Genomic DNA, 21,889 nt, shown 5'->3' with positions numbered 1-21,889 from the left:
AACAATGTCATATATATATGTTATATGTTATATGCTTGTGTGTTGGTCCTCCTGTCAGCTCAGAAGTGGTCTTCCTGTGGTGGAGCAGGTCTCTCTGTGTGGACTCAACAGTCTCTGGTTTCCTGTTTCTTGGCCCGTTTCATCAGGTTCATTGTCCCAACCAGACATTAGCCAGGAGCAGCCTTAGACCCTAGCTGTAGCGTGGCTCTTATCCCTGCTCACTCCCTCTCCTCCTGGAGTGTCCGCAGCGGTGCAGCCAGCTGATCTGACTTCACATTCGAAAGATGCCCTTGATCATCTCTGCTCTTTAGTCAAAACCCCCCGCTTCCTTTTTCAGCAACTACAAGTGTATTTCATAGGTGATACGTGTTTCAACTACAAAGCCTATAATCAGTTTAAAATTTATAATTTTGTGTACCTTTCCAGACTCAAATTACAGCATTATTACAAAGTGGGCAGGCATAAAAGATACATAGTGTGTTTTGTGATTTTAGTGAGGTCTAATTTGGCACACTACCAGCAACTGAAGTGAAAAATTACACAAAACAAAGCGGTACATCTGCTGTCGCCTGGGTAAAACCAGGATGGCAGAGTGACCTGGTCCAGGTGCACAGTGCTCTGTCACCACTCCCTGTGGTTTGTGCTCATTTCACTTGTTTCACAAAAACTGTTCCAGGAAACTGGACACAAAACATTCAAGGCCAATTTCGCATGTGCTGAACTACCGAGATAACACAACCGTTGTTTAATTAATTCAGGGTTAATTAAGCAGATAACATGTAGCACCAACGACGTGCACAGTACTAAATTTTATTGTGTTAGGGATGAAAATGCTGTTCCATTAGACACCGATTGTGAGTCCAGTTTTCTTGCCACATTTGCATATTGCAGTTTAAGTCAAAAAGAGCAATTGGGGATTTTAAGTAAGAGGGTTTATCTGTTGCTTATTTACACCTTCTAAAATCAACCTGCGCAGCTTTAATCTTTTGCAGCTACACACAATTCATTTATGAATTCAAATCGAACCAGAACCTTACATTTTTTAATGCCCACATGCTTTCATTGTAATACCAGGAAGCATTCAAAGCATGATTTCACACCTTCACTGAACACTTTGAGGATTTATATGTTGGGGTTTTGGTTTTAATGATGTTTTTGAGTCTGTGGGTGACTTGCGTGGTATCAGTAGAGATTTCTTAAGCCATGGAAGTGACACATTATGTTTAGGAGTCAAGGTGCCCGCAAGAGCAATAAAGCTGAGCCCACAGTTTGCTACATTCAGGGCCATAGTGTGCACACAGTAATATATTAAGCGAGTGTGCGGGCATTGATTTGCATGCACAAGATTTACTGTATAATCATTGGCTTTGCTTTGAATCATGTATGCCTTTATTTTCTTTCTGATGCACAACACTACATGTGCTGACAAGTTAAAAAAAAGGGGAAAACATTTGCAAAGAGTGCTTAATTTATTTTTGTGTTGAAATCTCCTAAATGACACAATTTGCAGTTACAGCAGTGGCTTCTTGATTCCACTGACATTAAACTTAATTATCCTTTTTAATAATTAGTTGGAGGAAGCTTTAGTTGGGGTAAAATGGCAAGGGCGGATATTTAATTTCACTTTTGGTGGGGACAATAAACGAATAACTAAATACAATACAAACTCAGCGGAGGCTCGCTCTTGCCCACAGTTCAAGAGGAGAGGGAGAGATGCTGTGGGACTGCGAGAGGAGCCACTGACTCAGATTACTCTGAGCAGCATGCATGTAAATGAATTGCAATATAAAGACTAATGGTCTGACTAACTGACTAGATTTATCACAAATAAAGTCGCTGAGAGGGTCAAAGTCAAAGGTCGAAGGTCTCAGTCACCTAACGAAACAGGTTTTTGGTCATATCTCAAGGTTTAATATGTTAATTATGACAAAGTTACACACAAATAACTAATACGATAAAATGAAGAGGTAATGACATTCTATATCCAAAAGGTCAAAGGTCAACTTCACTGTGATGTCATAATGTTCAGCTCTGCTCTGCTCTGTTTTATACGACCATTGACTGCTGACCTCTCACTCTTCTTAACCAGCTGCTAGCTGCCAAAAATCAACGGCTGCTTCAGTTTGAATCTTGTTTCAGCTTGGGACAATGTATGTAGAGGTCATGTTGATGTTGGCAGAACTTGTGTGGTGGCATTGCAGCAGGTGCTTCACCATCTATTGCCTGGCAGGGATCTGCATTCTGCTGAGTGACTTCTTCTAGTTATGACGTTGCACATTTGGACAGACTGAATTCAATTAACTCAGACACATTTTATGTGCATGTGAACTTTACAGCACACACACTGGTGCAAGTAAATGTCCTGGAGTCAGTATTTCTCTGATCATTCAGAACACTATCATATTGTTTAGACAGGGACTGGCAAAATAACACAGAGTTCATTTGTTTTCTGTACACTGTTTCCAGATGTTCCCTGACTGTAGTGTCTCACCTCTATCACAGCTCCTGTCCTCTGCACCGATAAAGACCCCAATTTCCCATCACAGAGGAGCAGCAAAAACAGACGACAACACTGACAGACACGCACAAGCATGCATGAGTAAGAGATGCCTCTGTATCTGTCTGTCTTCTCTTTTTACTAAAACCCCACCGGCAAGTGTATGGTATGATTGACAGGATGGTGCGTAGTTACACTGAACAAGGAGCACATTTTCACATCATTGTGAAGTAAAACATTGAATGGCATCATGCTTTGAACTGTTTTTAATGATAAATGTAGGCTAGTAATTTCATATATAATGTGGATAACTACATCCTACTTGAGCTGCAACTGATGATTATTTTCATATTCGATTAATCTGAAAATTACTAAATGCTCAATTTCCCAGAGCAAATTGCCTCTTTTGTCCAACCAACAGTCCAAAACCCAAAGACTCTTCATTTACTGTCATAAATGACAAAGAAAAGCAGAAAATCCTCATATTTTAGAAGCTGGAACCAGCAAATGTTTGAAATTCTTGCTTGAAAAATGACTTTAACGATTAATTGATTATTAAAATAGTTGGCAACTACTTTTCTTGCAATTGACTAATTGATTCATCACCTAGTAGATACATTTTGACATCTTACTAAACTGTCTTCCCTCTCCTCTGATGGTTGGCTGGACAGTGGATGAGGATGATGAGGCAGTGAAATCAATTTGGACCAAACCCAAACTTGATTCAGTCTTCCCCATGTGGATCGCTCCACTGATCGCCACATTATTAGATCGGGGAATTCAACTCTTTCAGCTTTTAGTGGACAAGATACTCAGCTTTTTATTTGTCTCAGTTGGTGTTACCGAACATGACCTGAAAGGTAAACTTTAGCCTTTACATAGCAATGTCAGCAGGAGAAGAATGACTCTAAACAACACAGCGAGCCATTAAACTGAGCAACGATAACAAATGCACATGTAGTCCTTCATAAACAAAGAACAAAGGATGAGAAAAGGGACAAAGAAGCTGAAGCTGACATATAATAGATATGTAAGAGAAAGAGTTTGGGTGGAAGAGAAAGAGAGGGAGGGAAAGTCTGACAAAGACAAAGAGAAACAGAACTAAACACTATTACTTTCCCCTCGCATCTTTCTTCATCCATACAAAGAAGTGAGTGTCGTCTGATGAGGAGAGACAGCAAATAGATAAATGGTGAAAAGGGACAAAAGAAAAAGAGCAAAGTGAAAGAAACAGTTGCAAAATTATAAAGAGAGGAAGACATGCAGTCAAAGAAAGAAAGACAACATTGTTGTTCTTAATAGGGTTGTTAAAAGTACCTCTATACTACTCCAATACCACCAGCATTTGATGGTATCAGAAGTACCAGAGCTACAAAAGAAGAGATATATGTGCTCATTCAGGACCTCAGTTCAGTTAAAGGAACAATATGCAGAACTGCACATCCAAAAATGAGCACAGCCGTCCAGATATCAAGTCGGAGCTGCAGACGGTTGGAAAAGAGGTTGAATTCCGAATGAAAACCATAAAGATCTTTATTTTCTATATACTCAGGTACAATGAAATTGTGAATGTCTTCTGTCTGTGCATCAGAAAAATAAACATAAACCTAAAAAAATATATAAATAAAAGCAGAAACAGATAAACAGCAGTAATAGCAGCTTTAAAATAGATTAAAGGTTATGTACATTTTGCAGATTCTTCACATTTAGAGGTAGTGGGTAAACATTTCAATAAATAGATAATAGAACTACTATTTATAAATGGTACACATTGTGTCTGCAGTTGGAGTCTAAGACTGGGGGGCGTGTGTGTGCTAGTCACAGTCTTTGTCGTGTGTGTATGTGTGCACAGTGCACTCTCTGAAGGTGTGTGTGTGTTTCGAGGTCCTTGATGTGTGACAGTGTGTGTGCGTGTGTGTGTGTGTGGGTTCTTGGGGTCTGTTGCGTGTCGGGGCAGGCAGGAGTGTGATGGAGGCCACAGCTCTGAGAAAGAAGCTGTTCCTCAGTCTGTTGGTGTGGGATTAATCTGGACTCAGCTAGAGAAGCCAGTATTTAAATTTAACGTTTCCTTAATCTCTGATGACATATCATGACCATTTTATGATTTATTACAGTAAATATATTACAGAGTTCTCTTTTAAGTCTTTTTTCTGACTGATATTTGGCAATGATTAGTGACTTTTTCAGCACCATCACTGTGTGCATGTTAATGAAAGAAAAAGAAAAGAAAATAATAATCCTGTTTTTGGTGCGTTGTGTGCTTTTTTTTCTTTTTTCATTTTTAATGTTGATTCTCCTTTTAGCTCTGTTTTTTAGCTCTGTTTTGGTGTCCTTCATTTCCCGAGAGAAGTATCTTTTTGCCATGGCATCGAATATCATTTTTTTTATACTAGTATTGTACTGAAGATAAAAATTCTTGTGTCCTGACAGCTCTGACTCTTAGATTGATTGTTATTCATCTTTGCTCTCAATTGTGTCAGTGTCACACACACAAGGAGGCTGAGCAGTTTATCAGAGAGGAAAGAGCACAAGCGTGCTCATGCAAACACACACACACACAAACACACACACACACACACACACACACACACACACACACACACACACACACACACACACACACACAAACACACACACACACAACTCATTGTTTACCTGAGAAGACATGATGCTCACAGAGTGTGAGTGAGTCGTAGCTCTGGCAAAATTGCTCTGGGACCTGTTCCTGCAAACCGTGCAACTGTGTGTGCGTGTGTGTGTGTGCATGCGCGTGCATGTGTGTGTGTGAGGGCTTCCCTGGAGAGAGAGAGAGGACTGCCTTCCGCACTGTCTCTCCTCATATTCTTCCAGTCAGTCAGTGTAGGACAGTGTGTGAAAAACCAAACATTGGTTACATCATGCCACAGTTCACAGCCTTGAGGGAGGAAGAGGCAAATCCCACAACAAATACTCTGGATGATCAGCTGTCCTCCTCACCTCTCTGCAGACATCTACTGCTTAATATTTAATCAGTGTAATCTGGGCCTGTATTTATAATGCATCTCAGAATCACTCTTAAGAAAAAATAGTGAAAGTGAACCTCTGGGTTAAAACTGCTCCTACCTCAGAGACAGACTTAAAAATGATGAATGAGTGAAGCTTCTGATACACTGGTACAGAGAAGTTTTCCAAAGAAGAGAGTGTGACAACTCTGTTTTATCTCAGAGTACTGTCATAGATGCGCTAAACAGCTGTAAACTTCTAAATGCACTTCTTTATGTGTATAGGCAATGTTTGCTTAGTTAGTCAGCATAAAGGGATAGTTCACTCAAAAATAAAAAAAAATCAGTCACAGGAAAACAGTCACAAAATTTTTCCAAACAATGTAAGTGAATGGTGACCAGTTTTCAAACACAAAAAAAACACCCCCCCAAAAAAAGGAAAAAACAGAAAATGCTCAATCCAAGTCTGCTAAAGCCCCAATATGTTGTTCACACCACACACACCCAGTTCAGACCGTGTGCATGTGCATGTGAACGTAGCTCCAAGCTAAAGATGTACAGGATCACCATTTACTTAAGTTGTCTGGGAAATTCTGCAGCACTCTTCACCTGTGAAAAGCTTTTTGTGCAAACTACGCCTTTAAATTTAATAAGTCATAAGTTCACCAGTAACATAATAGAAAAATTGTCAAATAGTAATGTTGATTTTTCCTATGCATAAAACGATCTTGCACATTTTTCAAAAAAAAAAAAAAGTGAACGATGACATAAGGCTGGATGATATGATTTATAAATAATATCTTGATATTTTAGGCTATTCTGTGTCATATGATATACCTATATATATATCAATATATATATATAGATATATATATTGATATGCACATTTTCTCTAAAATAACTTCAATAAGCAATAGTGCAAATCAAATACCTCAACATCAACAGATGGTTAATTATTCATTTTTGAGTTGCCTGGTCTCTCAAACACCCCTGACACTGTCAACTGTAGCTGACATCCGTATAATCGGTGCATACATACGTATACATATACACATACACTGGAGAAATTATTAATAAGGTTATAGATAAATGGACCATCTCTCATTCCATGTACATGTGTTTCTGCCTGAACGCCATCTCCTGCTGTCTCCTAACAGATTAGGCTTTCCCAAATATTAGCATAGATAGGAGTGATTTCCTAAATTACAAAAGCTGATAAACAGTTTTTACTCCAAAAATGTGTCATTCTGAGAATTTTTGATCAGATGCTTGATAAACAGGAGCTGTGGTTGAACCCACACTAACGTTTAGACCAGCATGTTTAACACATGAACCCAGTTATTATGTTTTTTTAAAGGTGATTTATAAAGATGTCTAAACTAAATGGTGTGTGTGATGTGGCCCATCAAAATGCAGCTCCCCCGACAAAGACCCAGACATTGAGTTTATGGACAGTGACAGCACCAGTGGTAATTCTACTGTGATACAGCCACAGTTTATGATTCGCAACCATAATTAGCTCTGCTATAAAACAGTCATGTGAGTGGAAGGCTGTTTAAAAAAACATGTAATGAAGTCCAAAATCAGCTGCAAAAACATGTTCATGAAACAGCTGCAGGTTTTGGTTCAGTGGCTCACAGCTTTGAGAGGAAAGTTGTTTGAACTGGCTTTACTGCCAACGGAATAACAGAGCGGGCGAAGAACTATAAGTCATTAAAGGATAGATTTAGTTACTCAACAACAACAAAAAGTGTTGATGTGCATATATTCAACTCTATGAGCTGTTATTCTCCACAAAGTTACACCACAGCAGATCTCTGTTTTAAGACAGGGAGAGAAATTCAATCATCGATACAGTTTTACCACATGATACGTAAATGTTGTTAGAAAATATCCGTGATGTATATTACTATGTTACCTGCGCTATTTCTTATATTTTATTGCATAACTTTATTGCTTTTGTCTTATTTGGACACACAACTCTTCCAACATTCTTGAATTCAATGAAAATGTTTCATAACCCAGAACACATTCTGTAGCGCAGAAGCAAACATTGTTTGGACGGAAGTCTGAAGCACCTGTCCCAATAAAGACGAGGCCGCTGTCTCCTCTGATGTTTGCATTGCATGAGTCAATATTGTATTTTTGACTTTTATTTTGGTTTTTTGGTTTATGTCCGTGTCCAGCATCTAGAGGCTTTGACAGAATTTAGTTTTATTTCCACTGTTGAGATGCATCAGGCTGCACTTTATATATCATATAACACGGCCACAATCAAATTTAAGCACCTACTCAATCAGCTCGCAGTGGAAGTTATTAAACCTTCATTTGTTTTTTTTGTCACCTGATCGCATTGAAATCTAATATTCACTTTATTTTCAAATGTGTTTGAGTCTCTCCAGTGTCGGAGGGAAATATCTGGTTCTTTAGTTGCTAAATGCTCCACTGTGTTCAACAGCTTTTCACTAATTTTGTCTTTCTGCTGTTTGGTGCACAGCAGGTAGTGTACAGTAGGTTTTAGAGTGTTTTGCTGAAAACATGTTTCATGAGAGTGGTTGGAGTGAAACAGAACAGTAAAGTTAAAGGTTGTAAACAACAAAAACTTGAGGTACAATCATACCACGATAGAAAGTCAACGATCCAACGATTTTTTGTGATATTACTGTGGAGCAGGATAATGAATCTGTGGGTCTGTCCGTACCAGCAGCACCTTTCACACACATGTAGTAATCAGATTAATTGTTAATAGAAAATACTGATTGAGTACATTTACACAGTAAGCCTGAAATTAATGTGCAACATTTTAACCTCAATAAATCACTAATTTCGACATTTAAGATGGTGTCATCGGCATAAAGGATGAGTCCATTCAGACTGTATTGCTGCAGTTTGTATTGTGGCTTTGGCTGAGGAGGCGACGCTAATGTGTGTGGTGTGTGATGTGTAAAGTGGTTTGGAGAAAAGTGCTACATAAATGCAGCCATTTATTATCTTTTGTTTGACAACTGCTGAGTGTCTTTATGGCTTAAAGGGAAGATATTCTATAAAAAAGGGAGGCTGTAATGAGACTGTAAATGAAAAAAGTGCAATATTTTTTTTCATTTCATGTCTCTGTCTTGTCAGAAAACATATGAGCGACACTTACTCATGACTCTGTCTCTTTACTTATTAGGGTTTATGGGAAATGTGGTTTTAGGTTTGAAAATCCCACGGTGACCTTTAACATGGCAGCCAGTGTTGAAACTGAACACAGGCTCATTTGTGCAGCTACTACAAATTTATTGGACGCCGTCCCCGCCCCCGTAATGCCTCACCTGTCTGATGGCACACAGCAGCTTCCCATAGCAGAACACGATCACCAGGAATGGCACGATGAGGCAGAAGACAAACAGGCAGATGATGTACGATATGTTATTCGCTGTCTTGGCCGTCCAGTCAACAGAGCAGGTGGTCCCGGGACCCTCAGGGCCGTAGCTGCTCCAGCCAAAGAGTGGCGGCATGGTCCAGACGAGGGAGTAGACCCATGACAGGGCGATGCCCAAGGAGATCTTACAGTAGTCGGAGGAGTCCGCCTCAGTGGGGGTCATCATGGTGCTGTAGCGCTCATAGGACAGGACAGCCAGGGAGATCAGGGACACGATGCCTACAGAGGGAGACAGGTCACACAAGTAACCATTATTTGTGGTACAGGAACACAGTGTGTAGAAACATATCACATTAAAGAGAAAACTTGAACATTTCATGTGGATTTTCAGTCAGTGCTGATGGTAAATGTAGTCATTTGAAATCAGAAAGTCCCCAGTGCATGCTAGGGATGAATATTTTTCATGAAAAATATCCCAAGTACAGAATCATGCTATCCCAGAATTATCAGGAAATGCACTTGTTTTTAAGGTATAACTTAAGGTACAGTCAAAAGACACTGGTCATTTTTCAGGCAATACTAAATGCAACAAGATGAAATACACCCTGACCACTATAGTGTACTGTCTAATACCGTCAGTGATCATTCAAAGTTTAAAAAAAACTGCTTGTTGAACCTTTGTCTGGCACATTTGATGCATCTCTCACATAGCGCACACTTTACATCTTCATTGTTCACTTTTTTTTTTTTTTGAAGTATTTCCACACAGAGCTGATGGCAGACTTTGCGTTGTGTTAATTCAGATGATAGAGCCTACAAGTTATGTGGACTATACTGGCGAGTTGTTAATCAATTAAACCTATATTTACCAAGAGAGTTATGGTCAGAACATAACATTAGGTGACAAAAATACTAATTTATCACACCCCTGGCTATCTAGTTCTGCCTGCATCCACTGACATCACTGTGATGTCACTGGATGCAGGAAGAAGAACAGATTTTGGACTTTCTTGATCAATCAGCAACACTGAGGAATTTATTGCCTCAATTGACTACATTTACCATCAACACTTACTGGACATGGAGAGTGCCAAATTTCCCCTTTAACTGTTAACAAAAGGAGTTCAGTTCATGCGCAGGTGTCTTCTTCCTTCTCATACCCAGACTACTTTACTTCACGTTTTATGGGACCATCAGTTTGAACCAAAAAGGCAGCGGCTGCTCAAATGTTCATCTACTCTGGTGAGGACAGCGTGCACTGTCACTGTGATAAAGCTTCATGGCTCTTTCTGATATCAAAAGTGCAGCTAAAATGAGCTTTATGGTTTACAGCTTCAAAGAGAGGGCGGGTTATGATTTTGGAAAATAATTGCTCAAGTGAAAAGTGCAGCATAATAAAATTATTGCAAACACGGTGGTGGAATCATCTAATATTTCAGTTCGCATGCCAGGGAGCCTACAGCAGATACACACTCATAAACAACAGCACTGCCTGTAGTGTCTCTGCTTGACAGAAGCAATGCACTGAAACACAACACTGAAGATTTCCAGAAGCTTTCTTATCTTTCTGCAACCGCTCAATGAACACACACACACTGCATCTCAGTATCTGGATGTCTTTGTGTCTCAGTATCTCAGAGGTGGAGGAGCAGGAACCTGGAGGTCAGTGTTAAGGCTGAACCCTCTGCCTTTATATCCTGTCTGCTGTTTGTTTTGAAGCCATTATGATCCAAGAGACCATCCTTCATGCCCATTGATTTTCAATGGCAGTAAAGCAGACCTAAACCGGATGCTCCACGAAGAAGGCGGTCCGGGCCTTTCACTGAGGTGCCGACGCCATGGCTCCTGCAGCACAATGAATGAATAAAGGTAAAAACTGAGGAGGGGGAAAAGTTAGAGCCAGCTGAAAAAGATGGAAACAAATTTGAGCCCTGTGATTGAGGGTGGTTGTTTTCAACAAACATTTTTGTGCCTTTCTGTGTGTACTTGCACACTGTGCAGATACACTGACCACGCTGCATATACCCCTGACTGCAGAGTCTCTTTGGCACAGCATGCTACGCTCATCTGTTGCCCCCAGATATTGCAATCATGTTGCTTTTCCGGCAGAGACTGCTTAGCTCTGGGTTTTTATTAGCTCTGTTACCACAATACTGCAAAGTCAACACAGTTTTACAACAACCCACTTGTGTTTCTGTTTGATCGGAGCTCGCCGACTCATAGCAACCAATCCCAAACAGATTTCACATATATTTTGACTAAAGATGCTTTCAACCCTGCTTATTGCTGCCCTGTCACATCCGGTCTGTGATTTTTCCTCTGTTGTTCTCTATCTGCACTCTGTTTAGCTTCCAATGACACAGCAGGAGAACTGTGTTCTCACAACAGATGGACCGGCTGATCTCATCTTCAGACTATAGTAAAATCTTTGATATAGTGTCGGCTTTGTGTCGTCAGTAAACACTGGTATAGTGCGACAGCAGCACTTGTTACCTTGAACCACAGTGTGGCAGAAGTTAGACTCACAAGTCAGTCTCTCAACACTTTGCTCAATACAGACTGAGGACATTCTCCCAGTTTTTCATTGCAAACACTGGGTGGAAACAAAACAAAAAAAAAAAACCTGCAGAAAGTCTTTAGGTGCAGTCTCTCATATTGGCGCGGTAATATGGCAAAGATGTGTGCCTATCACTGGGGAGAATGGGGGCAGAGCATTGTTTCTGGTAAGGCGTGTCCTCCGAAGCATGTAAGGTTCATTGGTGGATGTTCTCGCCACCATTCAAGCAACTATTTTGCATCTAGAATTTCCCAGACAACTGGCAGTTGGTGATATCTCCAATTATCAATCCAATTTCTAATGCAAGACTAGATAGAAGTAGCCTTTACTCCAGTGTGTTGTAGAGCAGGCAGCGAAAGGCGAGTAGTATTTATTTTGGATTTTTGGACTTTTGATTGGTGAATGAATTTTTACAGCTTACACACTTCTCTGATTGGTCCATTCACATACTTCCAATATAGTTCCAGTCAGTGCTTCACCGAAAGTTCTGTATCAGTTTTTACATATAGGCCACTGGAATTTATCGATACAGTACTGTGGTTGCTACTTGCTAAGACGTATATAACTTTTATACGCGAATTTGGGGCTAACCACAACTAAAAACAAACTTCTCAAAAGATAATTTAGACTACACCTCTCAGAAAGGATGTCATGGACTGTTTCCTATCAAAGAAAAGCAATCACTTCCCGCACACGCTTGTCAGCGCAGACGTTTCGGTCACATGGACCTTTCTCAAGACATGTCCCATGACAAGACATAAGACATGTTTACTCTTTGATATGACTTTTGTTGGGCTTTGTGTGTGTGCATGTTGCCTTCTACTCAGCGCTGTTTCCCAGCCTTGACTTTGAAAACAGCAGTTGAATGGGTAACATTAGGAAATATTGTGGTTGTTCTAAACCATGTCACACATTATTTATTTGCAGGTGAAGTTATCACAAGCTCTGGAATAAGTGAGTAAATTGTCCTTGAGTGTTGACTGTTTTGTCAACCCACCAAAGATTTTTTTTTTTTTTTTTTTGCAGAAACAACAGCATGCTCTAACTATTAAAATGTTACTCAATCTTAACCAAAGTGAAGACAAATAAGTGAAGGGTCATATGAATCTTTGAATGTTTTTGTGATATAAAAACATATTATGCAGCATTTTCCTTAAAAAAAAAAGTATAGATTCATAAACATAATCATACATCATATCATCAGAATTGCTGATAAAAGTGTGATGATGTTTGTATCTGCAGAGACCCTTCCCTCTGCCTGTAGTTTTTAAATATTTTGCTGTGTTTGGATGCCTCTGGGCTTCAGCCTGTCTGGCAGTGGTGTGTAGTCCCCAGACAATACAGGATGCAGTTTTTGATGTTACAGCTCTATAAAAAAAAAAAAAAAAAGAAAACATAACGGTCGATGGTTAAATTTCTTTCTCCATCTCTCTCCATGGCTCTTTGTCTGTGAGAGCTGCAGACAGAGTTTTACACACAGGCAGAGCAGACTGAGGATCACTCCAGCTGTATGCACACAAAATTTGGCATTGTGTGGAGGAGTGGGTGTGTTTATTTCTGTTTGAGAACATGATCGCTGCAAAATGATCAGAAAATTACTCTGATTCATTGCTTTGGTCTCACAGCACGCGCTCTATTGGTCTCTCATTTCTTGAGCTGAGGAAGAGGGGCAAACTTTAAATAGTGTGTTTTCAAACAATGCTGTATATTCTGCCTTAACTTTTTTTTGAAGGTACTGATGAAGGATGTCCTCATGCTGATAAGGGTGTGAATATACTGTTTGTTGTTTCGGAAGGTGATGATAAATTAGATTTGTCATGTGAAAAACCTTTTTTTTTAAACGGATGTTGCCTTGGATACAGCTTCTCTGATTGCCTGTGATAAGTGGCTGTGGTATAAGATGCACCAGTCCTATGTTTTCTCTCCAGATACCAATTACTGCTGATACCATGAACTACACCGATACCAGCGCTCTTATTTAAAATCTGTATCACTCACTGCGTGGAACTCATTGGGATCATCATCAGTCACGTCTGGCCAATACCTGAACCACTTAATAAGGTCAGTATTGGATCCACTGATCCAGTATATTGGATCCCTAACGGTATGAGCGAGATAATAACACTCCAAGGTTTCCTGATAGATAAAATAACTGACAGGAAAAGCAGAGGCAGAGGATGTTACAGCAGTAAGGACTTGATTTCTGATTTCTGTCCTTTACCGTAAACTCTGTGAGGCCATGCATTCCCAAACCCCTGGTTAAGAGCGAGTTATGTAGCACATCTCTAAGATGACAGACTGATGACATCTAGTATTAAATTTCTTTAGTCTCCATTAACCAGCTTAGAGTGAGGAGCCAAATCAAATCACAGTTTCTCAAAATTACAAAAGCTAATTAGCAGCCCTCCTCCATGACTCAAATACAGAAGCAGCAAAATGTAATACTTGCAGCCATCATGTTGATGAACCAATTTGCAGCCACCCCCGTGCCCCAAGACTCGATGAAAATATTGTACTTGATTATGATTCATGGGGTTGTACATTTAATATGAAAACTTGATTATAACAGCTGATCCCATCACATAAACTGTTGATGAGAGCAGCTCTTTCTCTCCTTACACACTTTGAGAGTAAATCTTTATTCGAGGGAATGTCATGTCATAGTGAAAGACACCCGCACAACTTTAGATGTAACTTCACAGCATCTAAAATCAAACCTCACCCCCCATCAGTCCTCTAGTCCTCCAGCAGGATCAAAGGCAGCTGAATCTAATATTCCAAAATGAAACATCTTATGATCTGATAATGTCTGAAATAAAACAAAGGAGCATCTGCTCCCTCACTGCATCTGTCTTATTTGTCTGTTGAAAAGCATCTGCTTCGGTATCACTTGTCTGATACTGTGTATCCAGGAAAGGACAGTTTGAATGAAAAACACAGGATCGAATAAAGCTGTGTTTGCTCTATAAATCCCATCCCGGTGTCTTTTCTCTCAGGTGCACAGAACTACCATGACACCGCCAACAGGTAGACAAAAACTTTCACCAAATGCCAAATGTCTGGCTGACTTTAAAGCTGGCCATACACTGTGTGATTTTAGTAATGTTGTTTAATTCCACTCGCACTGTATGGGTAATCGTCTGTGATGTAAAGCCAAAGTTCATGATTTATGAGCTCACACTGTACGGTCCAACTGTCAAGCCATAACAAGTGTGAAATTGAAAATAAAATGGCCCATCTGCCCCAGTGGACCACTCTGACTATTGACAATTGTCAACAGAGATTTGTTTGAAAGTGCAGAGGCAGACAGAAGTTTGTTTGCAACCAGTGATGCTAACAAGGCAGAAACGTGCTGCCAAATTGTCCAGATTTGTCCACATTACGCATCATAGCGTTGGGCCAATTTAAACAATTTTCAAATCAGTTTGATATTAAGCCACAGACCAGACCGGACCGGTAATACCAACTTTTTAGCACTGGGTGTCACATGTGACTCCTCATGAAAGCCAATGAACAAGAAGTTGCAAGTCAGCAAGTTTACCACAGCAGGTTCACTGTAAGTGTTTCACAGTTACAGACTCTGAAACGCCAGAGTATTTGTAATTTGTTGTTTTGTGTTCCAAAACACAAATGTTGTGCTTTGTCAGTGTTTGTGATGTGTCTGTTCAGAATGTTGTGGTTTATGTTGGTAATAGTAATTTTTGCACTGAATTATTCTGAACCATATGTGAGGTGGCTGTCACATTCTTGAGGCCAGAAGTCAAGTTTAGCTCCTACACTGAGTATCACAGAAGGACTAACAACGGGCCTGTTACTGTAACGTGGATTTGTGCTGGAAAACTCCATTTATACAAATCTCGGTGTAGTTAATTAACATAAAATTATACCGGTCTATGTTTATATATTGGAACGTACTGATAGAACTGGAAACCAATCCGATCCTTGCTGTGTGGCACAAAAGTCGGGTGAGAAAGAGGCTCAAATTGTACACTGTATCCCCAGCTGAAGGATGACTTCTTCACCAAGTCACCCTCTGTGTTCAAACATGATTATTCACATTAATGAAGACACCCTTCACCCACAGTACATATTTTTGCCTCTGCTTTAAAACTTTCTAATTCCCTATTTATTACAAAGACTCGTTAGCTGGCTTACTCACTCTGACCTTTATGGCGAAGCGCCATTGTTCTGCTTCCTTTCTCCCCGCTGAGACTTCTTCTTACTGTCGTATCAAATTAACATCACTCAGGTCAGGTGTTGCCTGTGCCTGCGTGATGCACATGTATATGCATTTCCTCTCCTCTGTACATGCTCATCCATTCCTGTGCCCCTATCTGTGCTGGAGCGTGCGTGTGCAGGAGGGGAATCTGACTTCAGTATGCAGAGAGTGGGCGCAGCAGTGCAAGGTTAATCCAGTGACTGTGTGCAGAGTCCACTTGAGGCAGAAGGAGGAAGCCAACAGTATGCAGGAACACGCAGACCTGGTGTCAAACGAACACCAAAAAAAAAAAAAGCCTCTCTTGTTCCCCCACAGTATAATAGAAGACAATAAAAGTTCAGTGAGATAGAGAGGAAAATGCAAAGAGGTGGGCAGGAGAGGTGAAGCGGCTAAATGGGTGCCAGGAGGCTGATGGCAAAGGAAAAAGTATAGGGTGAATGTGTATTCACACACATACACACACACGCACGTCTCCACAAATTGTCTTCAGTTTGTGCTGTTGGCGCAAAGTCAAAGCGGTGGACCTTGAATTGTTCAGTCATTCAAAAATCTAAGACGTTATAGGCTAAAAGCAAGCGAGCAAAAAGTAGAAATCAATGTGAAGAGGGAGCAGAAATACAATGTCCTAACACCAAGCTAACAATGTCTTTTGTCATTGACAGTGATGCACTCTAATTTGAAGGAACATCGATCATTCAGAGAAGCTTTATAGAGATTTGGTGAAGACAGACACAGTCACTTTGTCAAAGCTGTACCCAGCGTTATTCATCTAAACAATCAATTTCACTTTTCCTTTCTCTGACCCTCTCTCACTTTTTCTTTCGCTCTGTTTTATGAGCCCATCGAGGAATTACTCATCCATAACCAATGGTTGCTCTAATGATGTCTGCGAGCCATTTCTCCCTCTCTCACTCACACACACTCTGTCTTTCCATCTCTCTGTTTTAGCTCGTGGAAGCCAAAGTCCTGTCAGACAGATTTTAATAAATTGGCTCCTTGTGGATGTCAGCTTTACAGATCTTCAGAAGGTGCTTAATCTCGGCATAACACCAGGGTTAGTGAGACAGTTGATACAATCAGAGTACATCCAGATACAGAGAAATGGCTCACTTTTTTCCCCACAATATGTCTCAAATGAAGCAATCCTGTTTTGGAAACTGCCAACTTATCCCATAGGAAGTGGAAGTAGTGCCTGGGAGTCTGTTTTCAATTTAAAAGTTTGACACATTTAAGAGGTTCTTAACCAAAGGAAAATTCAATTTAGTGAAGTTAAGTTAACTGAACTGTGTGAGCTGAACTTTTAGCAGTAGATCAGGGGGAGCAACACAGTGGTCTGGTGACAAAAGCCAGTAAGAAGAAAGGCCTCCTCCTAACTCAATAAGTTTAATGTGTTTAAAACTTTAGTTCTTTCCACTGGTGTACAGATGGATGACTTAACCAGCCTATCAGGCACATATCTGGGAGGGCCAAGAGGCCTCCTGGACTTCACCTGTAAAATGTACCTGACATGAAACTATTCCAAAGAAATGCAAAACAATTACAATAGGATGCAGAAAGATCACAGAGATGCAAAAAAGTGAAACGGCTATAAAGGAACACAAAACTAATACAAACAGATAAAAACTACCTTGAAGAGATGCACAATGATCATCAAGAAGTACAAAACTACAACAAACAAAACAAAACGACATCAAACAGATGCAAAACTACCTCAAAGGAAAGCAAAGTGACTACAGAGAGATGCAAAATTACTATAACAGGATGTGAAACAATCACAGAGGGAAGCAAAAGGACCACAAAGGGTCACAAAATGACCACAAAGGGATGCAAAATGACGTAAAAGTGATGCAAAAAACTGCAGACAGACCGAAAAGACCATAAACAGTTGCAAAACATCCACAAAGAGATGCAGAATGATTACAGAGACACAAAACTACAACAGACAGACCTGAAAGATATCCAACAGGTGCAAAACGACTACAGAGACATGCAAAATGACTACAAGGTGCAAGACAACCACAAAGAGAAGCAAGATGGCCACACTGTGATCAAAATAGACAACAAACTGAGGCCGAACGCCCATAAAGAAATGCAGAAAGATCATAAAGAGACATAAAACTACAACAAATGGAGCAAAAAGACACCAAACAAATGTGAAACTACCTCATGAAGATGCAAAATGACGATAACAAGATGGCAAAAAACTCAGAGGGAGGCAAAAGGACCACAAAGAGTCACAAAATAACCACGCAGAGATGGAAAACGACTACAGAGTAAAGTAAAACAAGCGCAGACATGCAGAATATGTACAAGATACAAAACAGCAACAGAGGGAGAAAAACTGACCACAAATAGTCGAGAAACAGCAACAGCAAAGAGACACAATTGACTTGCAAAGATTTTAGCCTCTTTCACTCTCAATGTTTTGCCCCCATGCTGGAGGGCTCTCTCAGGGACCCACTGTCTCATAGTCCACCCAGAGTCTGCTGTCAATGTGAAAATACAAAACTCGCAGAGTCGCACATGAGTAAAAGTCACAAAATCAGCATCTATGTTTTCTTTCAGATACTTTTTTAACTTCACCTTTTTCCCCAGTTCTTGATACTCCTCCTCTAGATAAGGACCAGTGCCCAAAATCTTTAGTGCCAACAGGTATCAGAAGACCTGACATTTTGGCTATAGTGTGTTGCTGAGATTGCAGGTTGCTACCAATAGCTGCTCCACTTTAAGAAAAGCTTTAAACATCAGGAAATTAGACCCACTGAAGTGAGTCAGACGGAGCCCTTTGTGCAAGATTCACGAGCCCTTTATACAGACTTCATCAGACTAAAGCTACGGCCGCCGACTGTGGATGTCCGGCGTGAAATGTGCAGTCTGTGTGCAGCTGGTAAAGGGAGGTGGAGGTCTCAATTTCTGAAAAGCTCTAAATATTTTACCCGAGAAAAACCATTCACAAAGTTGACATATTTTTTATCCCAATATCCAATGAACTTTAAGAATTCATTTTTGAAAGAAGCTGACCATGAATATAAGTGGCTATAATTAATTCATGTGGACCGGAGCCTATGGCTCAGGGGAAAGCAGCAAAGTAATGAAAACATGATAAATGATTAAAACGTGACCAAAGGATTGACAGTTGTCATTTGTATAGTTTGACAAATAGAAGCGCTTTTAATGCTGTGAATTTTGTATGATATGCATATCGAAGCCTCTGACATTTGATCTGTCAATCACAGGGATCAGTATGAACATAAAAGGCTTATGAATCTGACTGCATGCACAAAATTACAGTATTTTGAGGTCTAAAATTACGTACACAAACCACATCTCCTCTCCCATCTGGTTTGTCTTCCAAAAATATGCAACAATTACTTTAAGAGGTAGGTTTTAAATCGCACAGTGCCAGATATTCTTTTTGATTGGACAGCGAGAGAGTACCTTAATGATATGCAGCAGTGCAAATGCTGCAAAATTGTATTGATGTCAAAGAGCGGATGAATGGGTGTTTTGAAAACCCAACATTTCAGGCTGCCTGGTCTTCAAAGGATGTTGCTCAGAAATGTGGTTTAGAAAGCTTTTAAAGCAATTAGTGGGACTGATAGCAAGAAAGACTGTTCATTAAAGATCTTTAAATCAGGCATCAGGCCAAAGACTCCTGATGATAGAAAAGAAGTTTTTATGTTTAAAGAAGTAATATGTAAGTCTTTGCATTCAAAAATAAGCAGTGAATTAGAGCCAGAGATGGTAAATAAGTTGAATCCCTACTAAATATATGGTCTTTGTTTGAATTGAGTTTTTCCAACCCCCACACCTCCCCAGACTTGGCAAGCTGCATGGAGACTGAAAAGGAGCGTGACAATGATGATGATGATGACGATGAGTCCTACACTGTGAGCTGATCAGCTGTTTAGAATTGTCAATTAACTCCCAATGTGAAGTTAGGAACTTTATCCCAACCTCAAAAAACTATTTCTATAAAGATGTGCACTCTGGCCTTTGACTTCAGTTCAGAACTGAAGAATACTTGAGTAAAAGTAGACAGTATTCTTCTTAAAAAGTAGTCATAGTATTAGTTACTTTTAGCTGTTGATGGTTAATGCATTATCGTATTGTTTCTCAACCCTGGTCCTCACAGACTGCCGCCCTGCATGTTTTAGATGTTTCCCTGCTCCAACACACCTGATTCAAATGATCAGTCCATTATCAGACGTCTGCCATGGTTTAATGATGAGCTGATCATCTGAATCTAAAACACACAGGGCAGCAGTCCCTGAGGAACAGGACCGAGACACTGCATTATAAAGAGCAGGGATTAAATCAAAAGGGGTTTCTGTTTCTTCAAATCTTAATTCTAAACCACTGAAAGGTTTGGATCTCACTTATGATTTTAAAAGTAACTCAGTAGATAGAGCAATGCATACTTAAAGGGTCAGTCCATACCAAAATCAGTGTTTATCCATCTAGATAGTTTTGTTGTGAGTTGCAGAGTTTTCGAGGTGTCGGCCTTCTCTCACATATAATAGAACTAGATGGGACTCAGTTTGTGGTGCTTTAAGTGCCAAGAAAACAAACAAATTGAAATCCATTTTCGTGAGCAGTTTCCTGTTGGAACTACTTTCTGTTTGCCGTAGACACTAATCGGAACTCCTTTCTTTCTATTAGAAAGAAAACAGTTCCTACATGAATTTTCTAACAAGGTCTGTGGATTATCCTGAGTAACCAGGTCATGATTTTTCAGGTAGATGCTATCATTTTATTAAATGCTCCACCACTCACTTTGTGGAAAGTTTCTTCCCTTGTGCAATACATGGATTAAGTAACTCTAACCTTTAATGTTGGAGTCTCTCACTTGTCTGCATGAGTTGTTCTAGCATCACAAACCCAGCGTCACTTTGTTCCATTATATTTGAGAGAAGGCATCTCCTATGAAAACTCAACTCACATGGAAACTAAATAGCTGTACAGGTAAGAGAAAATATGTCTTTGATTTTGGGGTGAACTGTCCCTTTAAGTACAAGTAAAATTTCTCATACAATAGGTGAAAAATTAATTAAAGTCACTACAAGGAGTTTTAACTGGTTATGAAACAGTCTCAGTTTATTACTGATGACTCCATAAGACCTATATAAGCAAACAATATCACTGGTCATATGTCTGTCACCGGGTCGGATTCTCGTTTAATTCAGATGAAACGAGTTTGCATTTACATTTTCAAGTCAGTGACTAGTACACCCAGTTAAAAAGAAACTGGATGAGATTTTTCTTTAGATATTTTAATTTTTACGTTATATTTTGATGTTATTATGGTGGAAAAAGTGTCCCTCATGTCTACAGAATATGACTGTTTCTTGCAGTAGCTTTAATTACAGCCATTTCATTAGCTGTGATTAGTTATTTCCACCCCTGCAAATGAGGAGGAGAACTGTATGATTCTATCATTTGAAGTTAAATGCAAAACTCCTCGTTTGCAACTTTTCCATAGCACCCTTGGCCCGTCCAAAAATAAACCCTTAGGCTTTTTTTTTTTTTTTTTTGTCTGGCTCAGCAGCATCCCAGCAGCCCGGTCCTGTTCCAGGTGAGTGAGTATGCAAGTGCCTTATTCTCACGTGCATCATTGTGCCCCATTTGCATCGATATCAGCACTCCTGGCAAAGGTGGACCAGCGTCCCCTCTCGCATCACACGCTTCCCCCGGGTGACTTTACTCTGCAACAAACGCTGCTGATGCATCTGCCACCGCCTGCTCCATCCGTCCCATCCCGCAGCCCGGCGCAGAGCAGCGCGGCCAGCTAGATGAACAGTGATGAGGCTTCCCTTTGCCTCAGGCGCACACACTCAACGATATGGTAACGAGCGTTTAGCGGCCATTTAATAGCGGGATGCACACTGCTTCATATACGGGAGCACCCAGACCAGCCGCTGACAGTCCTTCAGAGTTACTAATGACATTTGAACAAATGACTAAGCACCATGTATGTTTCCTGAAACACCCCCAGCGACCTTATGTCGTCTACATGCATGCATGTGCAGCTTGGGAAGTGACTGGAAGTGATTCAACAGTCTGTCAGCCGGAGATAATGACACCGTACCGCACCGGACGGCTTTTTACAACTCATCACCAGGACAAAACCTGCACGTCTGCATGTGTGCAGGCATCCTGGAAGTCTACGATCGTCGTGATGAATGATTTTATATGTTTTTTTCCGCAGGCATGCAAAGATAATAAGGTAGTCTGTAGCTTTACTAAGACCTCAATGATCTGTACTGTGACA

The 21,889-nt window shown here is 40.2% G+C and overlaps 1 protein-coding gene across 1 annotated transcript in view; it reads right to left on the bottom strand.

Moving 5' to 3' along the window:
• The window catches only part of tmtopsa (teleost multiple tissue opsin a), an 87,761-nt gene that overhangs the window by 64,611 nt on the left and 1,261 nt on the right, over positions 1-21,889 (bottom strand). Inside the window, exon 2 of the mRNA XM_084732630.1 lies at positions 8,793-9,121. Within this exon, the coding sequence (XP_084588756.1) occupies positions 8,793-9,121 (329 nt within the window). The remainder of the gene's footprint in view (positions 1-8,792; positions 9,122-21,889) is intronic.

Source organism: Lutjanus erythropterus, chromosome 12 (genome assembly GCF_056507025.1).
Source record: "Lutjanus erythropterus isolate fLutEry1 chromosome 12, fLutEry1.hap2, whole genome shotgun sequence".
Classification (NCBI taxonomy): Eukaryota; Metazoa; Chordata; class Actinopteri; order Lutjaniformes; family Lutjanidae; genus Lutjanus; species Lutjanus erythropterus.
Note: the sequence above shows the minus strand (reverse complement) of the source record. Positions and strands in the feature narration are given on the sequence as shown.